Genomic DNA, 24,163 nt, shown 5'->3' on the forward strand with positions numbered 1-24,163 from the left:
CAATTTGTGCACCCTGATTCTTATAGAAAAACTTGAAAATAGACTAAAAAATATGGATGTAGAAAAAACACTAAGGCCAGATGGAGTGGTAATGGAATTTTTAAAGAAATTCTAGGATATTGTTAAATATGACTACTTTCCATTGTCACACAGGCTATTACGGGTGGCCATTTTTCTAAAGGTATTACAAAAAGATTTATATCCTTGTAATTTAAGAATTGAATAAAAACAAGATTAACCAAATAGAGACCTATTATTGTCAAAGACATGAATCTTAAAGAAAGAAATCTTTAGTACACTCTTGTGTCACTCAAAAGAACTAAAAAGTTACTCAAAGATAATATGGTATTAAACTAGAATGGCTATTGCCAAAGACAAGAAGACTAGAAAGTCTTGAAACAAAACTAAAGACTAAAAAGGCATTCACAAGAGTGAAGAAGGCTTCACTCTTGGCTCTATATATATATTCTTAACTAGGAGCTATGTGGCAATGTCAAGGACAAGAACTCGATGAAAGCTAAAGAGTAAGTGAGACTTTTCTCAAAAAGAAATAGGACAAAATAGAAATATGTATATTAAGAAAGAAACTGGAATGGCTATTGCCAAAATACAAGAAAACTAGAGACCCTTGAAACTAGACTAGAAGCAAGAAAGGAGTTGACAAGAGTGAAGAGGGCTTCACTCTTGCCTCTATATATACTATCTAACTAGAAGCCACGTGGCGATGTTCTATAAGACCTCCAATATATGTTGACTTTCTAGGCCACATGCCTTTGCTTGCAAGGCAAGTTTTCTATGGATGGACCACGTAGTTAGCTTGTTCTTTAAGCTTCTAACATGCGTGGCACATGGCTAACTTGTTGACCAAGTTTCTAACCTAAAAGTCAACTATAGACTCCTATAAAGTCAAAGCAGCATCTATGAAGCTTCTAAGAAGCTTCTCTAGAAGATATTACACAATTAACCTACTTTTACATACTTTTATCTATTCATATAGGTAATTATATGTATGTCCGTGACATTACCCCCCCTTCTAGGGACGAGTTCCACGAGGAGCGGTGATTATATATTGAGAAAATCTAATATGCGGCGAATTGTATTTGCTACATACTCTGATCTTTGTTCTCTTCGAAGATAGTTGATGGGTCCTCTTAGCCATCGATAGTGTCCCATTCCAGGGCGAGAAGACCACCCTGTTATTTGATCACTGTTGAGGCCTTCATAACTTCCTTCAAATAATACATTTGAAAGACCATCAGGAGTCATTCCTATCTCGAATAATATCACCAAACATCGAGAATCTCTTCCAAGGTCGTGATACCAAACGCGTTGTATCTCACCATCTATTCGAAGAAGAACATGTCGTTCTTGAGGGTCTTCATCTCGGTTGCGTCGTCTTGAAGGTTGTGACAATCGCAATGTCTCATCCGGTAAGTCAGCAAACGAAGGTTCTTGAGTTGAATCCGCTGGTTGTTGGCTCTCCATCTAATTAGCGTCACAAAATGCAAAGAAGTTACAAACAAGAATAGGAAATTGAATGTTATCTTGCCTCAATCTTGTCTCTTTTATAAGAGAGGTTTTCATCTTGGTTTTGATGGATGTCGTTGATGAAAAACTTTGACTTTAGCTGATGCATTTGCTAGATTCCTGGATGGCTCCCATGTGCGCTCACTAATATCATATCCGCACCAATGAACAAGATATTCCAGCTTATTTTGGCGCCGCCTTGAGTCTAATATCTCTTCCACCTCAAATTCTTCATTATTATCTACTTCTATAGGAGGCGGTGGCATTTGTCTTCTTCCTTGTATATCCACTGTCTTATATGGTTCAAGAAGAGACACGTGGAATACAGGATGGATCTTCATTGACTCCGGTAGATGTAACCGATATGCAACTGGGTTGATCTGTTCAGAAACAGAAAAGGGGCCAAGCCTACGATAGTCCAATTTGTCACAAGGTCGAGTGGTCTTGATATTGCGACGAAGTAGCCATACCTTATCACCCACGTTGAGTTGTGGTTGCTCTTTACGATATACATCTACATTTATCTTTTGTCGTTCTTGAGCTTTCTTCAACTGCGCCTTCATTATTGCATGTAACTCTGACAACCGATTTGCCATATCTTCTGCTGCAGGATTATCAACTTTTGAAAAATCAAAAGTATCAAGTCGTGGATGATAGCCATAATTGGCAAAGAAAGGTGTTTGTTGCGTGGAGGAATGTACCGTATTATTATAAGCAAACTCTGCCAATGGCAGAAGGTTTGTCCAATCATCTTGTTGGTAGTTGATGGTACACCTTAAATACTGTTCCAAGACTTGGTTTACGCGCTCTGTTTGTCCATCAGTTTGAGGATGGAAAGCTGAAGATAGCTTTATGTCCACTTTTAAAATCTTGAAAAGAGTCCTCCAGAATCTCGACACAAATTGAGTTCCCCTATCCGATATGATATCTTTAGGCAATCCATGATAGCGATAGATATTATCAATGAAAAGCTTAGCTGTTTCTTCACCTGTGATAGATTTTGTACATGGCATAAAATGTGCCATCTTGGTGAAACGATCTACTATCACAAATATAGAATCATAAGATCTTGAGTTTGGAAGATCTGTGATGAAATCCATAGAAACAGAAGACCATGGTTGTTCTGGTATAGGTAATGGCTGAAGAAGTCCGTAAGGTCGATGTCGAGGAATTTTTGATCTTGAACAAATATCACATGATTGTACAAAGTCTTTGACTGACTTCCACATTTGTGGCCACCAAAAATCTCTTGATATGAGTTCCAGAGTCTTATTATATCCAAAGTGCCCTGCTGCTGGAAAGTCATGACGTGCTTGAAGAACACGCAAACGTGCTTTTCCTTCTGGAACATATAGGCGTCCTTCAAAATATAATAGATTATTCTTGAACTCGAACTTAGAAGAATCATGAGACTTAGAAGAATTATTCTCGATATCATGAACAAGAGGGTCTGAGGACATACTGGACTGGATTTGCTTGAGAAAAGTTGAATCAACAGTCAATGTTGATTTCACTGCTCGGAGATGAAATTGCTCCGGTTTCAAGAGGACCGTTCTTTGTTGCTCAAAAGCTGCATCTCCTTCTTTTGGTGCAAAATAAGAACGTCTAGACAGGGCATCGGACAAACCTTGTTGTTTTCCTGGCCGATAAGTGATAATGAAGTCGAATCTTGACAAAGACATACTCCAACGAGCTTGACGACGATTCAACACGCGTGCTGACATGAAATACTCGAGGTTCTTGTGATCTGTATACACAGTGACTGGACTAGAAGCACCTTCTAGATAATGACGCCATTCTTGAAAGGAATCCACGATTGCAAGAAGTTCTTTATCGTGGATCTCATAATTGATCTCGGCTGCTGAGAATTTTCTTGAATGAAAAGCTATCGGATGAAGTTTGTCATCTGTTCCCATTTGTGATAAAACTGCACCCAAGGCAAAATCCGATGCGTCTGTTTCCATAAAAAATGCCTTGGAAAAGTCAACACGATATAAGACTGGTGCAGAGACAAACGATGTCTTCAAGGCTTCAAATGCTACTTCCGCTTCTTGATTCCATTGGAATTTATCTTTACTAGTCAAGCGTGTAAGTGGAGCTGCAACTCGTGAGAAGTCTTTGATGAAGATCCGATAGTAATTGGCAAATCCCAAGAAACATTGGACATCTCTCACAGTCTTTGGAATCTTCCAATCCATGATTGTTTGGACTTTCTTAGAATCCATCATAAGACCATCATTTGAAATGATGTATCCTAAAAAGTCAACTTGAGTAGTGTGAAATACACACTTTTCCATCTTGGCGTACAATCCTGCATCTCTGAGTTTTTGTAATACTTGACGAACATGTATTTCATGTTCTTCAACATTCTTAGAATAAATCAGGATATCGTCTAGGTAGCAGACGACAAAATTGTCTAAGAATTCACGAAATACATCATTCATGAGATGTTGAAAAGCAGCTGGTGCATTCGTGAGTCCAAAAGGCATGACATTGTATTCAAAATGCCCGTACCTGGTTCGAAACGCAGTCTTCCATTCATCTCCTTCTTTGATCTGTACTAGATTATATGCTCCTCTTAGATCTATTTTTGTATAGATCTTAGCTTGATTTAACTGGTCAAGGAGTCCTGATATCAAAGGTAATGGATACCTGTTCTTGATTGTGATCTTGTTGAGTCCTCGATAGTCAACACACATTCGTAAAGATCCATCTTTTTTCTTTACGAATAAAATTGGAGCTCCTGCTGGAGATTTTGAATGGCGTATGAAATTCTTCGCTAAATTCTCGTCAATATATGTCTTGAGTTCAGCCAACTCATCTTGCGATAAACTGTAAATTGGTCCAAATGGTGGCTGAGTTCCTTCCTTGAGATCGATTGAACAATCGTATGGGCGATGCTCAGGAAGAATATCTGCATTCTTTTTCTCAAAAACGTCTTGATAATCCTGATATTGACTTGGAATGCCACTTGAAGTCTTTACGTTTTCAGAAATAGGTGCAGCATAAATAGCAAAAGTTGATCCTTCTTTTGCTGCGTGTATAAATGCTTTTGCACCTATAGGTGCGAGTTTTACTATACTAGACTCATGGTTTTTTACTTGGTTAATAGAACTGTTACTAATGCTCTGAGGAAAATCAAGTTTACGAGAAATCCAATCTATTCGAGGATTATACTTTTCTAACCATGATAAGCCTAAAATTACTGGATTAGAGGGAGATCTAATTATATTAAAAATTACGCAACTACTATGACCATTTATTACTACATCTACAGGAAGTGTTTCGTGAGTTACATCTCCAGAAGACAACGGACGACCATCTATGACTTCTACGTGTACAGGTTTAGTTTTTTGTATTAATGATATTCTATGACATCTAGCAAATTCTTCATCTAAAAAACAAGATGAGGCTCCTGAATCTACCAAGGCAGAGGCTTTGTAATTATTAGGTCCTAAACGCACATCTATTATAAAACAAGGAGATGGTTCTGAGGAGAGGATAGGACCTTTATTAGAAGTTGTACAAGATTCCAGCTGCACGGTCCCTATTGTAGCTGGACGTACTCGTTTTCCGACATACTGTCTTCTTTGACAGCCGTACTCCTCATTTTGTAGTTACGTCGCTTCTTTGGACAATGTTGAGCAGTGTGCTTAGGTTCTCCACAATATAAGCACAATCCTTCTTGTCGACGACGAGACTTTTCTTGCTCAGTAAGAGGTTTGAAACGTACCGCATCAATTTGCATATCCTCTACTTCTGAAGGTATGTGTTGAGGAGACGTCGGTGTTGCCATTGAATTGTAGTAACGTTGAGGCCCACTTGTGCGACTCTCGGATCGAAATTCAAAAAGTCGATTGTCGCACTTCACAGCAAAGTCAATTGCTTGACTCAATGTTTGAGGATCAGGTAAATTAAGCATCAATTTCTTTACCTCATATTGTAATCCGTAGAGAAATTGACTCACAAGTGCGGCATCATCCCACTTGATATCAGTTGCAAGTTGTCGAAATTGTGAAGCATATAATGTTACTGATCGATTGCCTTGTCGCAAAATACGGATCTTGTTGGTTGCAACACGAATTGCATCATGTTCTCCAAACATGGATCGAAACTCCGCCAAAAAAGCCTCCAGATTATCCAATATTGGATCTCGTCGTTCAAGAAAAGATGAAAACCATGACAATGCTGAACCTGAAAGAAGTGTACCAATGAATCTTACTTGTGACCCTGGAGTTGGATAGCTCTGGGGTTGAAGTTCAATCACTAGTTGGACCTGATTGATGAATCCTCGAAACTTGGATCTGGTACCATCAAACTTCTCGGGCAAGGCAACTCTCGGTTCTCTAACACTCGAAGGGTGTTCCATTCTGGGAGAAGGGACATGGTTTGGTGCAGATGTTGAAGCAGCCCCAATCATCTCTATATCTTCACTTCCTACCATTCTTGTTGCTCCTTGTGGTGGTAAATTGAGTTGATGCATCGCAAGCATTAACTCCCTCAATTGTTCTTGCATCTGTGCCATTGCACTCTTCATTTCAACAAGCTCTGCCATAGTAGCACTTAGAAAAGAGAAGATGTCTAATAACGCTCAAAACAAATAGAAGAGAGGAATTGATAACAAAGAAAATACTAAGAACAATATCATGTTAAAAGAGGGTAATCCGCAACTTCTAATGCGCTTATGTCTTATCAAGAAAAAGGGGTAATCCACTCTTAATCAAGAAAAGACAAAGCTCTGATATTGTAAGTGTACTCTTGTCAATCTGTCAAGGACAAGAACTCGATGAAAGCTAAAGAGTAAGTGAGACTTTTCTCAAAAAGAAATAGGACAAAATAGAAATATGTATATTAAGAAAGAAACTGGAATGGCTATTGCCAAAATACAAGAAAACTAGAGACCCTTGAAACTAGACTAGAAGCAAGAAAGGAGTTGACAAGAGTGAAGAGGGCTTCACTCTTGCCTCTATATATACTATCTAACTAGAAGCCACGTGGCGATGTTCTATAAGACCTCCAATATATGTTGACTTTCTAGGCCACATGCCTTTGCTTGCAAGGCAAGTTTTCTATGGATGGACCACGTAGTTAGCTTGTTCTTTAAGCTTCTAACATGCGTGGCACATGGCTAACTTGTTGACCAAGTTTCTAACCTAAAAGTCAACTATAGACTCCTATAAAGTCAAAGCAGCATCTATGAAGCTTCTAAGAAGCTTCTCTAGAAGATATTACACAATTAACCTACTTTTACATACTTTTATCTATTCATATAGGTAATTATATGTATGTCCGTGACAGGCAATGTCCTATACGACCTCTAAAATGTGTTGATTTTGCAAGATATGTATCTTAGCTTGTAAGGTAAGTTTTTTATATGTGTGCCATATAGTTAGCTTGTTCCGCAAGCTATTAACACATAGTTAACTTGTTGATCAAGTTTCAAAACTATCAATCAACTACAAACACATATAAAATCAAAGCAACATCTATGAAGCTTCTAAAAAGCTTTTCTAAAAGATATTATGAAATTAATCTACTTTAATATTCTTTTATCTAATTTACCTAATCATATAGATATTTATTAAAATACGTATGTATATCCATGACAATTACCCTCCTCAATGTAACCTATAAGTTTTATTCAACGACACTACAAGTATGGCTATAACTAGTGCTTATGGAAATTATATCCATCTATCAATTGGCTTTTCTTCTAAAGTAATTCATCTTTGATAATATTTTACTTATACATGAGACTGTAGAGTGGACTCATTATTCAAAGCAACCTCTTATTTTTTTGAAGTTGGACTTTTTGAAGACCTACTACATAGTGGATTGGTTCTTTGTCTTCCAAGCTATGTTTAAATTTAGCTTTTTAGAGAACTTTGTAGACATGACAAGACTTCTTTTTACAAATGCATTATCTAATATTATGGTAAATGGATCTCGATCCTCTCTTTTTGATATTAATAGAAGAATTTGTTAAGGTTGTCTTTTAACCCCTTACTTATTTATTATAATGGCTAAGGTATTTAATAGTATGATTAAAAAAGAAGTGGAAGAAAGGAGGATCCATGGCATTGTCCTTTTCATTGAAAACAAACAATATGTTATTGCCCAATTTGTACATGACACTTTTTTTATTCTTAAAAAAAAAGATGGTCTGGTAAAAGTATTCTTTAATGTTTTGAAAAAAAATTGATGTAGTTCAGGATTGGTGTTGAATTGGAATAAATCTAGTAGATATTCGAAAGCAAAATCCATAAGGCCTAGCATTATAGACATGAGATTCAAAGAAAGAAATCCTCAATACACTCTTGTGTCACTCAAAAGAACTAGAAAGTCACTCAAAGATGATATAGTATTAAAATAGAATGGCTATTATCAAAGATAAGAAGACTAGAAAGTTATTGATAAGAGTGAAGAAGACTTCATTCTTGCCTTCATATATACTCTTAACTAGGAGCTATGTAGCGATATCCTATAAGACCTCCAAAACATATTGACTTTGCAAGATATGTATCTTCACTTGCAAATCAAATTTTCTATATATACACTACATAATTAGCTTACTCCATAAGCTTTCAACACATGATTAACTTATTGATCAAGTTTCTATCCTACCAATCAACTATAAATACATATAAAGTCAAAGTAGCATCTATGAAGCTTCTAGAAAGCTATTCTAAAAAATATTATGAAATAAATCTACTTTTACTTATTTCTACTTAATCATATAAGTAAATATCATAGTAAGTATGTATGTCCGTGATACCTAGTTGGACAAGCTCTCTAGAAGTGACTTAAATTGATGATAGGAGCATTAGCAAATTATTAGGTATTCCATTTGGGATGAATATGTCTTCCCTTGATGTAGATGAATTTTTGAAATCTAAGATAGATAAAAAAAAAAATTAAAGTATTAGAGTACAACAAAAATTATTTGTATAAGTAGAGCACTGGTAGTTAATAAGATATATTCTCTTTTATTTTATTTTTTGCTACAATCTAAGAAGGCACAAAATTAAAAATGACCAAAGCACAAACCCAAGTCCAAAATTATATGTTGTCTAGAAACCTCCAAAGAACTTGAATCAAAGTCTCATGGCTTCAATATTGCCAACCAAGAACAAATGGAGGTATTCACATGGTTAACCTTGTGAATGCTCCACCCTCCTTGATGGTAAAATGGATTCTCAAAGCATGTGAATCTAGAATATCCAATCTCCATGTCTTACTAAGATATAGATTATACACAAGATATATATTATATACAATGCAGTTGGTCTCCAAGCCTAGAATACTTTTTCCTACCTCACTTCCCAGCAAACATGGATCTAAAGCTTGGACAAGAGCATGCTCTTCTTAGCATACTTTGGCTAAGTCAAATATGCTACTCCTTGTGTGGCGGAAGAAGTTGCTTGTGAGTCATTTTGGTGGTCTCCTTCTCTCCTGGGACTGAATTTTCTTAGGCCCGCGCCTCCCAGCTGCATAAGGCGGGGCTTCAGCACATTCGAGATGCTAGAAGAAGCAACCGCTCTCTCACGGCACAAGAAGCAACCATCGCGTTCGGCCTTGAATCTGAGGAAAGTTCCGCATGGGATGTTGTGATAAGCCGCCTCGAGAGCCACTGAAGCAGCCTGTTAACCAATGAGTTTCCACATGCTGTGAAAGGTGAGTGGATCGGCTGCTACCTTACCAGCAACGCCCCTCTTCCGCTTGCGGTTTGACAGGCCTCCGAGAGTGGGAAACACTCCTATGGTAGTAACCCATACACAACACGTCTCCCTCCCACTACACCCAGTTTCATGGTATTACCCCGGTCACGCTGCCTTGTACCTCAGGCCCACGAAGGTCACCTTTCACTCGAAGGAGTCTACTGTCGGGTTAGGGTAGTGAAGATTCTTAAGGGCCCTCAGCAACAACCCGTCTTCTTTTTCTACGGGCCAGTTGCGGAGTTGTGTTGGGATCCGCACAAACTCTGCTGGCCCTCGCCGAAAGGGCCAGTTCCCTTCTTTGGCTACACAGCCAAGTTAGGACGCGAGCGCCTGCGAGCAAAACACATCATACCTGGCCCTGTGCGAACAAAGTGGCAAGGGATCTTGCATGGTGATTTTTGTTTGAGATGGAACACAGCGTGGATCAAACACCGCATCAGCAAGGAAGCCGGCCTCTTGTGGCTCTAACGGCCGGGCTGTCACAGTAAACGCCTGGAGAGAGTGGATTGATCGAAACGTTTCTTCGAGCTGCCGGATCTCTACTAGGCGAGCGGATGAGCCAATCCTTCACCGATTCTTGGAGTGCGGATCGGGCCAGATCGCATGGCAATGGGGACTACACATCCTCAATTCGTTGATTCACGGGGCGAACGCGAGAGGCCCTTCGCAACCATAGTCGTGGCACCAAGGCCTTTTCTCGGTGCGGATTCCGCGAAAATAAGATCCCTTCAGTCTGCTCTGGATGGAGCGCAATGACGGAGTGTTAAACGATATTTTTTGGCACCCTAGTAAGCTAATCCAGTGCATTTGGCTTGGTATTGTGGACTATGACCGGATGGGGTGGGCAGCCGTATGTAGAACGCAGAAGCCGCAACTAGCAAAAGGTAACAAATTAGCGAGCCATTTTGAAAAGAGGTGGTGTTGCCACAGTCTGTTCTCGGTTATGGTAAATGGATCTCCACAGTGGCTTCTTGCCGGTCCTGTTGCGGGGTTCGTTCTCCAACCTCCGTAGGTAGAGAAGGCCACTGGGACGTTGTCTTCCCAGGTTAGGCCTGTCACTTATGTGGGTCTTAAGACCTTCGCGAGAGGTAGGGCCGTTAGAGGTCTGAAGAGCGTGTCGTTTGTATCAGTCGGTCCCACCCAGGCCGTCCGCGGCTGGGGTTGGTTGTATAAAACGGTTCCATAAGGCAATGAAGGCTTTCTTCTTTTGTTTCAAAAAAAAATAAAAATAAAAATAAAAATATGGTAGAAATGGTACGATGGTTACATCAGACGCTCGAACAATATATCTATTTTGTTTTTTCGGTTTTCTTCCTTTCTGAAATCAACAAACACATACTCCACCGCAACTGCAACATAATTAACACAAAAAAAAGTGACACATCAACTCTCATTTACACACCAGGTTGTTGTACTTCTGAGACGGAAAAGGAGTGAAGCCTTGCAAGTCAAGGTGAGAGATATGGAGGGGGAGATGATAATGAACCCACCCGCACACACACTTTCACACACTCACTCACTCACTCACTCACTCACTGCAACGTCAGAGTCGTGCAACCCAGATTTTCGCCCTACTCAAAGCTCATCGCCACACATATCCAGGCATCTGTGACTTCATGCAAGTCCGGACTGACACATGGTTACTATAGTCAAGGTAGGAACATCATCTCACTGTGTGTTCTACCGAAGCTAACCAACAAAAACTCACCACGTTGAGACTGTGTAGTTGCATTGAATGTCAGAGATCCAGTTTGACAGTTGCAGAGAGTTGCAGACAGTTGATGAAATCGACAGTTCAAAATAGTGCTGAATGAAGGCGATTGAGCTGGGCGTGAAAGTTGCTGCTTTTACGGCACAATTTTTTCCCCTAGTGTCGACAGTTGGTTGAAGTGTGAGTATGTGTCCGTGTGTTCCTTGAGGAGAGCAGTTTATTTGGAGTTAATCGATGCAGTCCCAACAAGTCCAAGGCTTGATTGATCCTCACCTCCATGAATGAATTCAAGTTGCAGTGTTTGTATTGATGCATCCCCCTGACTGCTCCCCACAAACGAAAGCGGAGTTTCTAGGTAGCTCCACCGTTACAAGTAGTTGGGAGGCGCAATGAAAGACAACCGGCCATGTCGCGTGTAAGCTCGCTGACATTCATTCAATGCCCAACATCTCTGTGTCTCGAAAAGATTGCCATTTCCAGGAGATGGTCATGAGTCTGAACCTTGGGGATGCAATTAATGAGAGGAAAGGGAGATCGGGGGGGGGGAGGGTAGGTAACCTGTCAACGCGGTTGACCAGCAAGTCAAGTGATGGTTCGCATCGCTCTGTCAATCCTTCGCTAGTCTACGGCGCGCCTCCGACCGTCACCACCAACCCTCGCAACGATTCTCATAAATGCAGCCATGGCTATGCTCATACATATACCCGATCTCCAGATCACATTCTCATATCACCTCACGCTGCATGTCTGCAGTTCCATGAGAGTACTGTTTCAAGGTCCAGCGGCGGCGGCAGCAGCAGTAGCAGCTCAAAAGGGTTGGTTGCTCACACAGAAAACTTGCCATGAGATGCTGTAGGTTTTAGGGTTGAAGGACTGATCTACTCCTCTGCTGTAGCAAGACAGCCACACAGGTCCACTTCCCTTGAGAGTTCCGTGCAGAGGTTAAGTGGGTAGCTGGTTTAGTTTCCCCATGCGCGTGTCGATACCGTGCGGTGACAACACTGGTCTCCAGGTTGAAGGGCTATCCAATCTCCCCACTGGTGCTGTGGAAATTCAATATGGAAATGAGGATAGGAGTGGCGGTCCTTGCGGTGGTAGCGCTTCATGGACTGTTCCATGTCGCACTTGTGTCGGCGGAGGAGCAAGCATTTGCGCAGACCCAGGTTTATGGAGGCAGCAAGGAATGGACACTCTGGTCGGCGGTGGTTGTCGGCAAAGTTTTCTGTGATCAGTGCATTCAGAACAAAGTCTTCCCATACGCACATCCGATGAGCAGTAGGTTCCTGCAGCCACAACCGCCCAGCCAATTCCCTCATTGCCATTGAATTATCAGTCTCCATTTGCTCCCATCGGCAAGCTTGAAGAAGCACAAGACAAACATTAGAAGTAATCAGGCTTTCGGTAAAATTGAAGCAGTGTTGGAAGATCTGACCGGGAATCCCTTGTGTTGCAGAAGCGAAAGTGAAGGTCGAATGCAAGGATGCATCGGGGAATGTCGTGGACTACGCCGATGCATCAACAAATTTCCTCGGAGATTTCATCGTCAGTTTCAAAGGGAAGGAGGACTTGACGGGGTGCTCAGTCTCTTTGGCTGGAAGCCCGGACAGCAAATGCAGTATCGTCGGAGGTGGAGGGAAGACCGTGACCTTGAAATCCAAATTCCTTTTCAAGGCTCTGTATGTGGTGGATCCTCTATTTTACAAACCTGCGCTACCGATGGAATTCTGCTCCAAGCCGAAGAAGGGCCCATCACCACCACCATCACCGAGTGGAGGCGGCATCACGATTCCCTTCCCCAACAGACGCCCCTCAACTTGCTCATGCTTGTGCGTGCCCTAATCCTTCTCTCCAAAGCTCTAAATCTAGAATTAAGCATCGGTGCATTGCATTGTTTTTGCTCTTCTTCCTTCACTGATTTGATATCCACACGGCTTCTTCAACATTCTCCGGTTCATGGGATTACAGTAAGTAACCACTTTGCCCCTCCATCCCAGGGATTGGCTTCGCCCGGACTACAAATGCTACTGGCCCAAGGACATGCAACCATGGAAAACAACCGTGGGGACAGTGTTCGGCAAAGGCGCGCAGCAGAAATACGGGAGCAAGACACTCGCAGGCGGGCTCCTCACGGAAGACGAGCTGCTCCGTCAGGCCATATCTGCCATTCTCAACTCCCGCACCAACATGCATTTCTACATGTCTCCGCGTGCAATTCAGCGAAGTTTTGCAAAAGCGTTGTATGCATCCGAGCCAACGAAAGCGGCACAAGCGAAGGCGTTCAAGGATGCTAACAACGGTTACGGCAAGGGCAAGTGCCTGCTCGTCTCCTGCAAGTGGTGAACTAACCCCCCCTCCTCTCCCTCTCTCCCTCTTCTCCTTATACAATATCTTCTTTGCACACATCCCCACACACAAGAGCAGGGAGGGACCCACTTCGCATATTAATTCTTCTTTATCACATACATACATTCATGGATGGCAGTGTCGGTGCCAAACCTTGCAACAAGGTTGAGTTGCAAGCATTTATCTCCGTCTAGTTCCCTCGCTCTTCATCGATCAGGTTGCCATGGCATGGCACCAACCAACACATCCACCACCACCACACTGTTGTTATTGTTGTTGTTGCCATCCAGCTCCTCTTCGTCTTCTTCTGCTCCTTCTTCTCCGTAGCTCATTATCTATATCTATATTTATATTCATGTATTGCCTTCTAGTGGTTCTTTTGGATTGCGCCGTGCTTCATAGTGTTCGGAAGAGTGAGGTTGCACTCCATTAACATCAGATCTACACCAGCCTTTATAGATGTCTAGAAATTGGGTGTCGTGGAAACTCCCTTTTGGTTTTAGGAAGAAATTGGGTTTTCTTCTCGTTTTATATATTTATAGACATAAAAAATTAACTTTTACAGTTCCTTGAAAGGTTCTTTACATTGGGTTCTTACATCAGAATAAAAACTTTTTGTTCATGAAATAGTTTTTGCTTTCACCGGACTGTTGTGTCTTCTTCTCCTAGTTCATCAGTCTGTGCAGCTTAAGGATTGGAAGCATTCCTTGACTACTTTTTCTTTTCCTTGTACTTTATTTTTGTGCTTTAGTTGATTCTTTTGAATTTAAGAAGACAGTAAACTTGGTGACTTTCGGTGAATTCAAATGTGAAAATTAAAGGTAAGCTTTGAGTTTTGCAATAAATGTGCAAGGGTTTAGGTCTGTTGTGTTGTGTGAATGCTTCTAACCCATTGCTGATTTCTTAAAGGGAAGTGGTTTTTAGTGTTTGTGAATATATTCATAGATAGATATTTTGTGAAATATCGAGATTCTGGTAGAAAGTTATAGTTTTGAAATTTATGAACTGATCCATAAGAAAGAAAGAATTGTTATGCTTTGTGCAACTAAAGACTAGATCTGTAAATAACTGACCAATTTCTTTTAAAGAATATACAAATAACGGTACATTTTAATACCACATGTTACTTGATTCAAAATGAACAACTGCATTTCTTTAAACTTGCTCAAGATTTGCTTGCCTCTGTAATTGAACTGTGATATCTAATTTCTAAGAATTTCTTCATATTCTTGTTAATGTTTTAATGCTTTGGTTTATATTGACTTGGACCTTAAACTCCAACATAATTTTGTAAAAAAAAAAGAAAGAAGAAGAAGAAGAAGAAGAAGAAGAACGAGAAGACTTGTACCAGTGTGTTTGAAATTGAACATATAAAAATGAAAAAAGAAAAAATGTTATACACGTAACTTGTAAGCGAATTAATAGAACACTGCCTTTTATTTTAGATAATTTTTTAAAATTCAAAACAGTCATTTCAAAATAAATAAACGAATCTTCTCATTCCATTAAGATTTTAGGTGAATAAATGTTCTTGGGATATGATGAAAAGAATACAAAAAAATAAAAAAAATAAAAAAAACAAACAAACAAACAAACAAACAAACAAAAAAAAAAACAAAACATTTGTTCTAGGAGTAATATGATTTAAAGGAATTTAAATTTTAAATTTCTCTCTATTAAATAGTGATCTTTCTGTACTTTTATACAATATTTTGACCATAAAATAAACTTCTTCCTTTCTCCTCCTCATATTGTGGTTGAAGAGAGAGAGTGAGAAATAAAAGAATAAAAGAAACCTATTATCATAATTTTAAGTTTAAATCTTTGTCATTAGCAAAAATATTTGACACTATACTAAAATTTTGGCATTTATTTGTAGCTAGTACTTCATATTCTTTTAATACATATTATTAACATAAATATAATTATTCTAATAATATAAAAATAACACAAATGAATTTTAAAATTTTAAAACCAATTTAAATACAAAATAATATTGAATTTGTTTTACAAAAACTTTCTCAAAAAAAGAAAATTATTCCTTTATTTTATATTTTATTTTAATATTCATCAAGCTCTTAATTTATACATGAAATTACTTATTTTATATATATATGTATATGTAATAACATAAAACAACATAAGACAAAAATGTATTTTGATTGGCTATTGAAGGAAACTTTGAGAATGTGGGAGCACAAAGTGGTTGAAACCATGAGAATTTCCAAGTTCCAAGTAATTAGAGTCCTCAAGATTTCCAATAACAACCTCAAATGTGCACTCTCTCCTTCTATCTTGGATGTGCATTTGTGTTGTGTTTTTGCCTTGCCATTTATCTCTTCGTCACTCTTGCTAGCTAGCTAGATTGCTTGCTTCCTTCATTTCCACCTAAGTTGTGCTCTTTCTTTTTAATCAATATTGTTTTTTGCAAAGGAACTTCTTACTTTGTTGTGCAACAAAACCAGGTTTTACAAGCACTTCTCAGTAATGACATCTTCCAACAATGCCATTAAAGAAGAAGATCAAGAGGTGGAGAATGGAAACTCATTATTCCAAGGCAGTAGTTGAAAAGAAGACAATATTATTTGTTAAATGAATGGATCAATTTTTTTGACGAGGCTATAGAAGTATAACTAGCAAAAAGAGACATTTGCCTAATAGCCAAAACAAAAGTAAAAAGATGCATAACTAGCAAGAATGTGGTATTGGTATGAAGTTGATAGGTAGACACATTGTGAAGCATTTGACATGGTTTTTGCCATATCTCTAAGAAGAATGTTTGCAAAACATAATACCTATCTTTATCACTTGATTTGGACATTTAAAACTGAACTCCAATATAAAACTTAAGTTTGCTTTGGATTACTTGTTATGCTTCTAAAGTACATGTCTATGATACATTGAAACCAGAAACATGTGCTTTACACATCTTCTATAGTTATTGAAGACAATGCCTCAAAACATGTGATATATATTAGGCAGATATGAATCTATACATACATGCATCTAATCTACACAATACTGAATAAACCTTGAATTCATTGAGGGCCTTGATTTCAATAGCACTTCAAAACTGCTCAAATCAAAGTTGCTCCATTCTTGTATCTCCTAATTATGTCCAAAATGCCTCCAATATTATAATTGGTGCTTGAAGCATAACCACTAATAAATATAATGTTAACATTATCTTCTCTATATGCTTTGGGTTCTGCACACACAAAAATAACATTGTATCATCAAAAGACTGTGTTGCTTGTAGAATGCGTCAACATAGTTTCATGACTTGTCTCAACAAACATCAAAGAATTTTTGCATTCTTGGAGTCTGTCTATTGTCAGACTATTAAATCATATCATTTATTTCCAATTTGAAAGTTGTAATTGGACATGAAGACATAACAATAACTTAAGATTAGATTTTGATTTTGAATCACATTCTATTAAAATTCTAACTATCAAAATTGTTAAATATATATATATATATATATATAGTGATAGACTATTATCATATATTTTCATAATATTATACTATATTATGATACATAAAACAAACTATATGTATATGTATATATATACACTGAAGAAATGCATGGGAATCCATGGGAACTCAGGAAATGCAAGGAAACATACAAGAATCCATAGGAAGTTGGAGAATTTACAAGAATGCACATGAGCACATGAGTACACTTTCTTATGCTCAGTGACACAAGTTTTCACTTCTCCAAATATGATTAAGATCCTATATCCTAAAAACAATGAAGATAAAAACATCACCATAAATTCAATTTATTCCAAAATTCTTTTAATTTAGTTATTTAGGTTGTTGTAGTAATTAAAAATTGTTGTAGTAATTAAAAATTGTTGTAGTAATTAAAAATTGTTGTAGTAATTATTTATGCTTGTTTTAGTGTAGTTGGAAAAACTACACTAAAACAAGCATAAGTGGTTCCATTGGTATGAATATATTCTTTGTTTGTTTTTTTTTGTTTTGTTTTGTTTTGTTTTTTTTTTGTTTTTTTGTTTTTTTTTTTTTCCTTAGCCAACATTTTGTTAGGAGTGGTCAACTTTTGACTTAGCAACTACAAATTAAATTTTAGAGTTTTTTCATGGCCATCAACATGAGTTTCCACTAGATTATATATATATATATATATATACACACACACACGCACATTGTTTTAAGGACTAAACAAGTTTAAACCAGTTAAAATTTTTAAGCGCCAGTGTCATTATTAAAACGAACCGATGAAGTAATTTAGGGTTTCCAGCACCAGAATGTTGAACGACGATGGAAGGGGGGGGGGCGCAGAGCGAAACACGGGGGCGGTGGGAACAGAGGCCAGGCGAGAGTGCCACGTTCTCACAACAATTCAGGAGCCGATTCGTTTTCGGAACAGGCGTGGGCGGGTGAGCGGCAAGCGACGATTCCAAGCAATGCTATCGGCGCTTTACTTACAACACTGGATGAGCATCAACGCTGTATGCGGGTTTTCATCTCTCGCTAGGGTTTGCTTGCATGCATGCAGGCGGAACAGGATTTGCCGCTCTCGCCACTGTTATTGTTGTTGTTGTTGTTAGCTCCATTCTCATTCTAGTGCTTGGAAGGAAGGAAGGAAGGCAGGCAGTGAAAGGATGAGAAGAGTTGCTGGCATCGCGCGGCAGCTCGGGCGCTTGGCAACTCATAGCGATGGCGGGCGGAGGCAGCTGTCTTCCAGGCCGGCTGTGTTTGTGGACAAGACGACGAGAGTGATCTGCCAGGGGATCACAGGGAAAAATGGCACGTTCCACACGGAGCAAGCTATTGACTATGGTACCAATATGGTGGGAGGAGTGACACCGAAGAAGGGTGGGACAGAGCACTTAGGTTTGCCCGTTTTCAACACTGTTGCGGAAGCGAAGAAGGAGACGAAGGCTAACGCGTCAGTGATTTACGTGCCTGCGTCGTTGGCGGCGAACGCGATCTTGGAAGCCCTAGATGCGGAGCTGGATCTGGTTGTGTGCATCACGGAGGGCATCCCGCAGCACGACATGGTGAAGGTGAAGTCGGCGTTGTTACAACAGTCGAAGACACGCCTAATCGGGCCTAATTGTCCTGGTATCATCAAGCCAGGTGAGTGCAAGATTGGTATCATGCCAGGTTACATCCACAAGCCTGGACGCATTGGGATTGTGTCGCGATCTGGGACTTTGACGTATGAGGCAGTCTTCCAGACGACTGCAGTAGGCCTAGGGCAGTCCACGTGCGTGGGGATCGGCGGCGATCCTTTCAATGGGACGAATTTTGTAGATTGTCTCGAGAAGTTCGTGGATGATCCGCAAACTGAAGGAATAGTGTTGATTGGTGAAATTGGAGGGTCTGCCGAAGAGGACGCAGCTGCTTTCATTAGGGAAAGTGGTACGCAGAAGCCAGTTGTGTCATTTATTGCAGGTTTAACGGCTCCTCCTGGGAGGCGAATGGGACACGCCGGAGCAATTATCTCTGGAGGAAAGGGGACTGCGACAGACAAGATCAATGCTCTAAGAGCAGCTGGTGTCACCGTATGTGAGTCGCCTGCACAAATTGGAGCCACTATGCTGAAGGTCTTTGAAGAGCGCGCCCTAATTTGAGCAATGTACACAATGTTTAGGATGCATAATATCATTGATGGCAATGAGCTATTTGGCGCACTATACATGTAGCTGGCACGTGGAAGCCGTTCTTTCACTGGCTTCTGTAAGTCCCGAATTTTAATACAAGAGTAGTATAGTGCCAAGCTTACATTTCCTTTTTCAACTGGATGCGAGTTTTTTGGTTAGTTTGTGGAAGCCAAAAGATGAGGGGTATTTCATTGAATTTATTGCAGTTCAGGATACTAATAATACTTCGTAATTATTGCTGTTATTTAAATCCAATGTTGCAGAAATTGCATAACTTGTTTTAGGAGTACTGCTGTGCTCTCTACACTACGAACAGATGGTCGTAGTGTACCGCAGCTCAACACTTACCCTAATATTCACCAAGAATACTGTGGTATGTGACAGGGCTGAGCATTTGTTACTGATGTACTTATTGACCACGTTTCATGCGTTTCAGATGTAGGTTTCGAAGGATTCTATTTTCTGAAGCTTGATTTGTGTGTCCAGTATTAGGATTGAATTTCCCTCAGAGTTCTTTGTGTGAAACATGGTATGTTGGTCATCCCTTTTCAGGCCTACTCTCTATGCAATTAGAGCAGCTGCAAAACTTGTGTACAGTATGGTGCTGTGCCTATGAGAGTGATCCCGCTGATGTAGTGGAATGCTTTCACTAAACTATATCTCGTGCCTCCCAAGCCAAATTCCTGAGCTTATATCTTAAATTAGGAATGATCATGGGCTTCAGTCGACATCTGAAATTTTAAGTACGTGAAGTACGCTAAGTCAAAGCATGTTCGGTAGTAGATTTGGATTAAGCATGCTACAAAGTGGGAATTTTAGGGCTCTAGTTTTGAATGGAGAAAGATGATGAAATAGTTGTAGGTAATACCTTTGAACAAAATGCAGTTACTTAAATTCACAGTAAAAGTGATGTGCAAAAGTAGAAGAAACATCATGAATGTTGCAAAGTTGTCCTGGATCAATGAATGAAGAATAAACGGTTAAAGCATAAGACGAATTAAAAATTTCAAGAGGTGTTAAAATGACAGCATGTTCCTAATTTGTTTCTACATGATAACTAGGTGTCCCACCCACCTTGTTAGTAATAAAAAGACATTGAGGAACACAAATGGAAACAAAATGAGTTCCACATTTTTCTTTTTAAACAATTAGTTTGAAATTCCTTAAAATAGTTATTTTCCTTGTTACAAAACAATTCTATACCTCAACGATGGTTCAATTAAATGTGTAGGATTTAAAGTTTTACTTGTTCAAATACTTTACATACAAAAAGTTTAATGATGTTAGATGTTTTGCTAAAAATAAAGGTAACTGATGTATTCTCATGTTCCAATAATAACTTGTAAACCATTTAGCTTTCAGGTCTTAGAAAAAATATGAAAAAGTAAATAAACAATTATATTTTTTAATTTCATTTTAACTAATTGTCATAGGGACCATATACTCTATTATAATTTTCAGTAGTTTAAAAATTATATTTGTGGACAAAAATAGTGACCAAAGCTTTTAAATTACAATATACCAAAAGAAGTCATACATCATACATCATACATCATCTAAGAGGTAGTAATGAACATTCTACTTAAAATGTAATCATGGAGTTTTAAGGATAATCTACTATTGCATGAAATCATTGATATCAAGTATATTTTTGAAGACAAGTTTTTAATATAATAATTGATTTATATAAGATGAACAATTATACAATTAGTAGTGAAATACGGAAAAAGTAAAAGATTTTTTTTAAAAAAAATTATTTATTTATTTTTATTTAAATGTAATAATTGATTTCTGTAACTTTCTGGTAATAGTAGAAAAAAGTTAGAAAGAATATGAGTTAAAAGAAAAAAAATAAGCCTATTGACGTTTTCTATTATAATAAGGATTTTTTTAAGAAATAAAAATTATGATTACTTTTACAACTCCAATATTGAAAAGCTTTTTTTTCTTATTGAAGAAATCTACTTACAAATGTACTATATTATTTTTTAAAAATAAATTACGTGTATATATATACATATGATTATTTATTTATTTCAAGAAATATGTAAAATATCTTAAATTTCTTTAAAAATCAAAGCATAATTATTTTCCTAAGAAAATAACATTAAGCATTGTTCATGTATTAGTTATAAATATGATTTGAATTAGTGATTTAAATTAGTAAATTTGTACTTTTTTTAGAGATTGAATAACTACTAAATATACATATGTACATACATACATATACACACATACACACACACACACACACATATATATATATATATATATATATATATATATTAAATTTAAAAACTAACATTATTAATAGATATATTTAAAAATCGAAGTACTACACAAATTGATATTCTTATAAGGCTCAAGCTATAAGTACATTCCAAGTCGCTATACACACATCCAAAAAAAATAGACATCTAATTGGCTTGTTTTGTGGAGACTCATACTTGCCATTATTGCAAAGGTCATGTAGTTATTCCTTGCAACAATCCAACTCCCAATGAAGAGCATGGTGAAGAAGTAGCATCCCTACCCAAATTTGATTTTAACTTTGTTTCTTTAGCCTTGTAGCAATTCTTAATCCTAAAATAAGTCTTTTTTCTCCATCTCCCTAGTCTCATACTTCATTTTATTCCAAGCATGAGTGTGCTCAAAATACATATCGTCATCCCACCTACTAGCCAATATACACCCAATTAGGACAAGCATGAGCAATTCCACTATCCATTATTGTTTTGCCATTATTGTGTGAACAATTTGGAGATGTTGTAAAGCATATGGAACAACAAAGATGACATAGTTTGCTCACCTCCAACCAAATTTTCATATCTTAATTTGTGATAAATGAATGATATCTATGTGTTCATGCTCGGGATGGTGCCTTGATATTGACTATATGGAGACTCTTTTTGCCATGAAGAAGACAATGACTCTGATGCTTTACTATGAACGAGAATCTTAGTTGATGAGGTAATTTTTTTTCTCTTTGGTAGGCTACTGCAAGTTAGAGCTCTTGTAATTGATGAAGATATCACAAAGCTTTGTGATATAAAAGCCATACATATATCATGCAACACAAGAGTTTGGAGATATATTATCAATGCTGATGGACTTTTAGTGTGCAAATCAAGTTACAAGTGATGGTATCATTTTAAAAGGCATTGAGAGTTTGATATGGGATAGAACAAAAAAGAAAAAAAGAAGATAAGAAACTTTGATCAAACATTGATAACCAAGTATTATAAATGACAATTGTACACTTGCATGTTTACTTGATATGAACATGCAAAATACTATTTAAATTTTAGAAATCTAGCCATAGCGACTATAAATAATACATTGAGGCTTAAGTAGCAATCACCAAAGCTCTACAAGAGTTCAAGAGTAAATTCAAGGCCCAATGGATTATAGAAGACATCTACAATAAGCTAGCCTAAAAGAGTAAAAATGAAAAGCACGAGCTAGAAAAAATGAAGCATGAAACTCTACAAGACTAGAGAGTTGAGAGGAAGTCAAGGACTTTCTCTGGGACTAGAAATTGCTACAAGACTAGAAAAAAAAAATTAAAATCAAACTTGAATAGAAGTGTTGCTTCTTCACCTCACCCCCTGACCAACAAGCAAGATTGTTGTAGGAGATGATAGTAAGATCTCTGCAGTAATGATAGGTGTCAATCTCTACAAAACAAACAATCAATTAGAGGTCTCTATTTTTTTGGATATGTATATAGCAATTTGGGGTGTACTTGTAGCCTAAACCTTCTTATAAAGAGATAATAATGTTAAATAGAATGTATAATGTTCTATAACTATTTACAATTCTTGTAAGATTTACTATTATTATTATTATTTTGTAATATTTTTTTTTACTATATTTTATAATCTTAATACATTTTTAAAAAATTGATGTAGGTTTTAAAATTTAAGTTTTTTTACTTTTTTCTTTTTTATAATAATAAATAAACTTTAATTCAATTTTATAAAAATATTTTATTAAAGTTGATTGCATCAAATTAAACATTACAAATCTTAAAAAATAAATAGAATTCAAAAAGTAGTTGCTAACATCAAAATTGCTCATATTATTTTTTTGCTTCATCAAGTTATAACATAAAATTTGGTTTGTGATAATTTAAAAATTATTAAATGATTTTCTAATATGATGATAAAAAGTATAGATTACTTTAAAAACAAAGTATTCACTGTTAAGCCTTTGAAGAAGTTCAATTTAAAGTGGTTTTTTTCCTTTACATCATTTTTTTTGTATTTAAGAAAAATATTCTAGATACACTCTAATACAAGCTACATTACTAATTAAAAAGTAACCTTTTAAGATAAGAGATCCGTTTTATATGAATATAAAATATTAAAGATTAATTATATTAATTTTTTTTTAATTGGAATTAACTAAAGATATGATTATAAATTATTTATAAAAAACATCAAATTATTAATAGTCAATAGAAATTTTTTAAAATTTTAAAATTCATCGTATTAATTTTTAATTGAAAAATTTCAAGCACATGGTTTGTTCTGTTTTGTCAAATAGTAAATGGCTAATTTGAATTTAGCATGGCATTTATTCCTCAATTATCCACATCAAGAAAATTGAGAAAAAGGAGAAACTTTATTTAAAACTTTATTTAAAACTTTATATAATTTACGAATATAAATAATGTTATTGAGAAAATTATGTGGAACATAAAAATTAACTGCAATATAGTAACACATTTAGCAACTAAAAAAAAAGTCTAAATTGACTTAAAGAATGTAACTACAACATTCATACTTTAAGTTTTGTAAAGAAACAATCAACTTGTAAAAGAAAAGAAATGCATAGTAGCAAAGTATGAGAACAATTAATTAAATAAAAGTTAAAAATTAAAAAATACAAATCAAACACAATGCCAGACAATCAAATTCTAAGAAACATAAAGTTCAATACCAAGTCAAATAAAAATTGTTCAATACCAAGTCCAATACCAAGTCCAATATTCAACATTACTTGCAAACAATTGATCAATAATATTACTGGTATTATTATTTTGGCTAAAGACGTCTTTTGCATGCAAAGAAGAATAAGAAAAAAAAAAAAAAAAAAAAAAAAAAAAAAGGTAAATAAGAGGCATTTAAAATTCATTATTGAAAATAATATAAAAAGGAATTATTTGCTTTTCTACTTTGACAATAAAGCAATGCTACTCCAAAGGGGCTCAAAAAGCCTAATTT

At 37.0% G+C, this 24,163-nt stretch overlaps 2 protein-coding genes across 2 annotated transcripts; both read left to right on the plus strand.

Annotated features, from left to right (window-relative positions):
- Positions 1–11,202: 11,202 nt before the first annotated feature.
- Positions 11,203–13,926, plus strand: LOC112291888 (uncharacterized). The gene is made up of 3 exons (XM_024539846.3): positions 11,203–12,231; positions 12,410–12,782; positions 12,951–13,926. The coding sequence occupies exons 1-3, from the start codon at positions 12,015–12,017 to the stop codon at positions 13,294–13,296; spliced, it is 936 nt and encodes a 311-aa protein (XP_024395614.1). The 5' UTR covers positions 11,203–12,014; the 3' UTR covers positions 13,297–13,926.
- A 3,760-nt stretch (positions 13,927–17,686) lies between these two features.
- LOC112291887 (succinate--CoA ligase [ADP-forming] subunit alpha, mitochondrial) lies at positions 17,687–19,185 on the plus strand. The gene has a single exon (XM_024539842.3). It carries the CDS (start codon positions 17,931–17,933, stop codon positions 18,903–18,905), a length of 975 nt encoding a protein of 324 aa, XP_024395610.1. The 5' UTR covers positions 17,687–17,930; the 3' UTR covers positions 18,906–19,185.
- The last annotated feature ends 4,978 nt before the right edge of the window (positions 19,186–24,163 follow it).

This window comes from Physcomitrium patens, chromosome 14 (assembly GCF_059467195.1).
Source record: "Physcomitrium patens ecotype Gransden chromosome 14, ASM5946719v1, whole genome shotgun sequence".
In the NCBI taxonomy this organism is placed as follows: Eukaryota; Viridiplantae; Streptophyta; class Bryopsida; order Funariales; family Funariaceae; genus Physcomitrium; species Physcomitrium patens.

Bases quoted from the DNA above. Each gene is read 5' to 3' on its own strand.
- LOC112291887 (XM_024539842.3), top strand. From the start codon at position 17,931: ATGAGAAGAGTTGCTGGCATCGCGCGGCAGCTCGGGCGCTTGGCAACT.
- LOC112291888 (XM_024539846.3), top strand. From the start codon at position 12,015: ATGGAAATGAGGATAGGAGTGGCGGTCCTTGCGGTGGTAGCGCTTCAT. The intron at 12,232-12,409 runs GTAGGTTCCTGC...CTTGTGTTGCAG, and splicing joins ATACGCACATCCGATGAGCA to AAGCGAAAGTGAAGGTCGAA. The intron at 12,783-12,950 runs GTGCGTGCCCTA...CCTCCATCCCAG, and splicing joins CCCTCAACTTGCTCATGCTT to GGATTGGCTTCGCCCGGACT.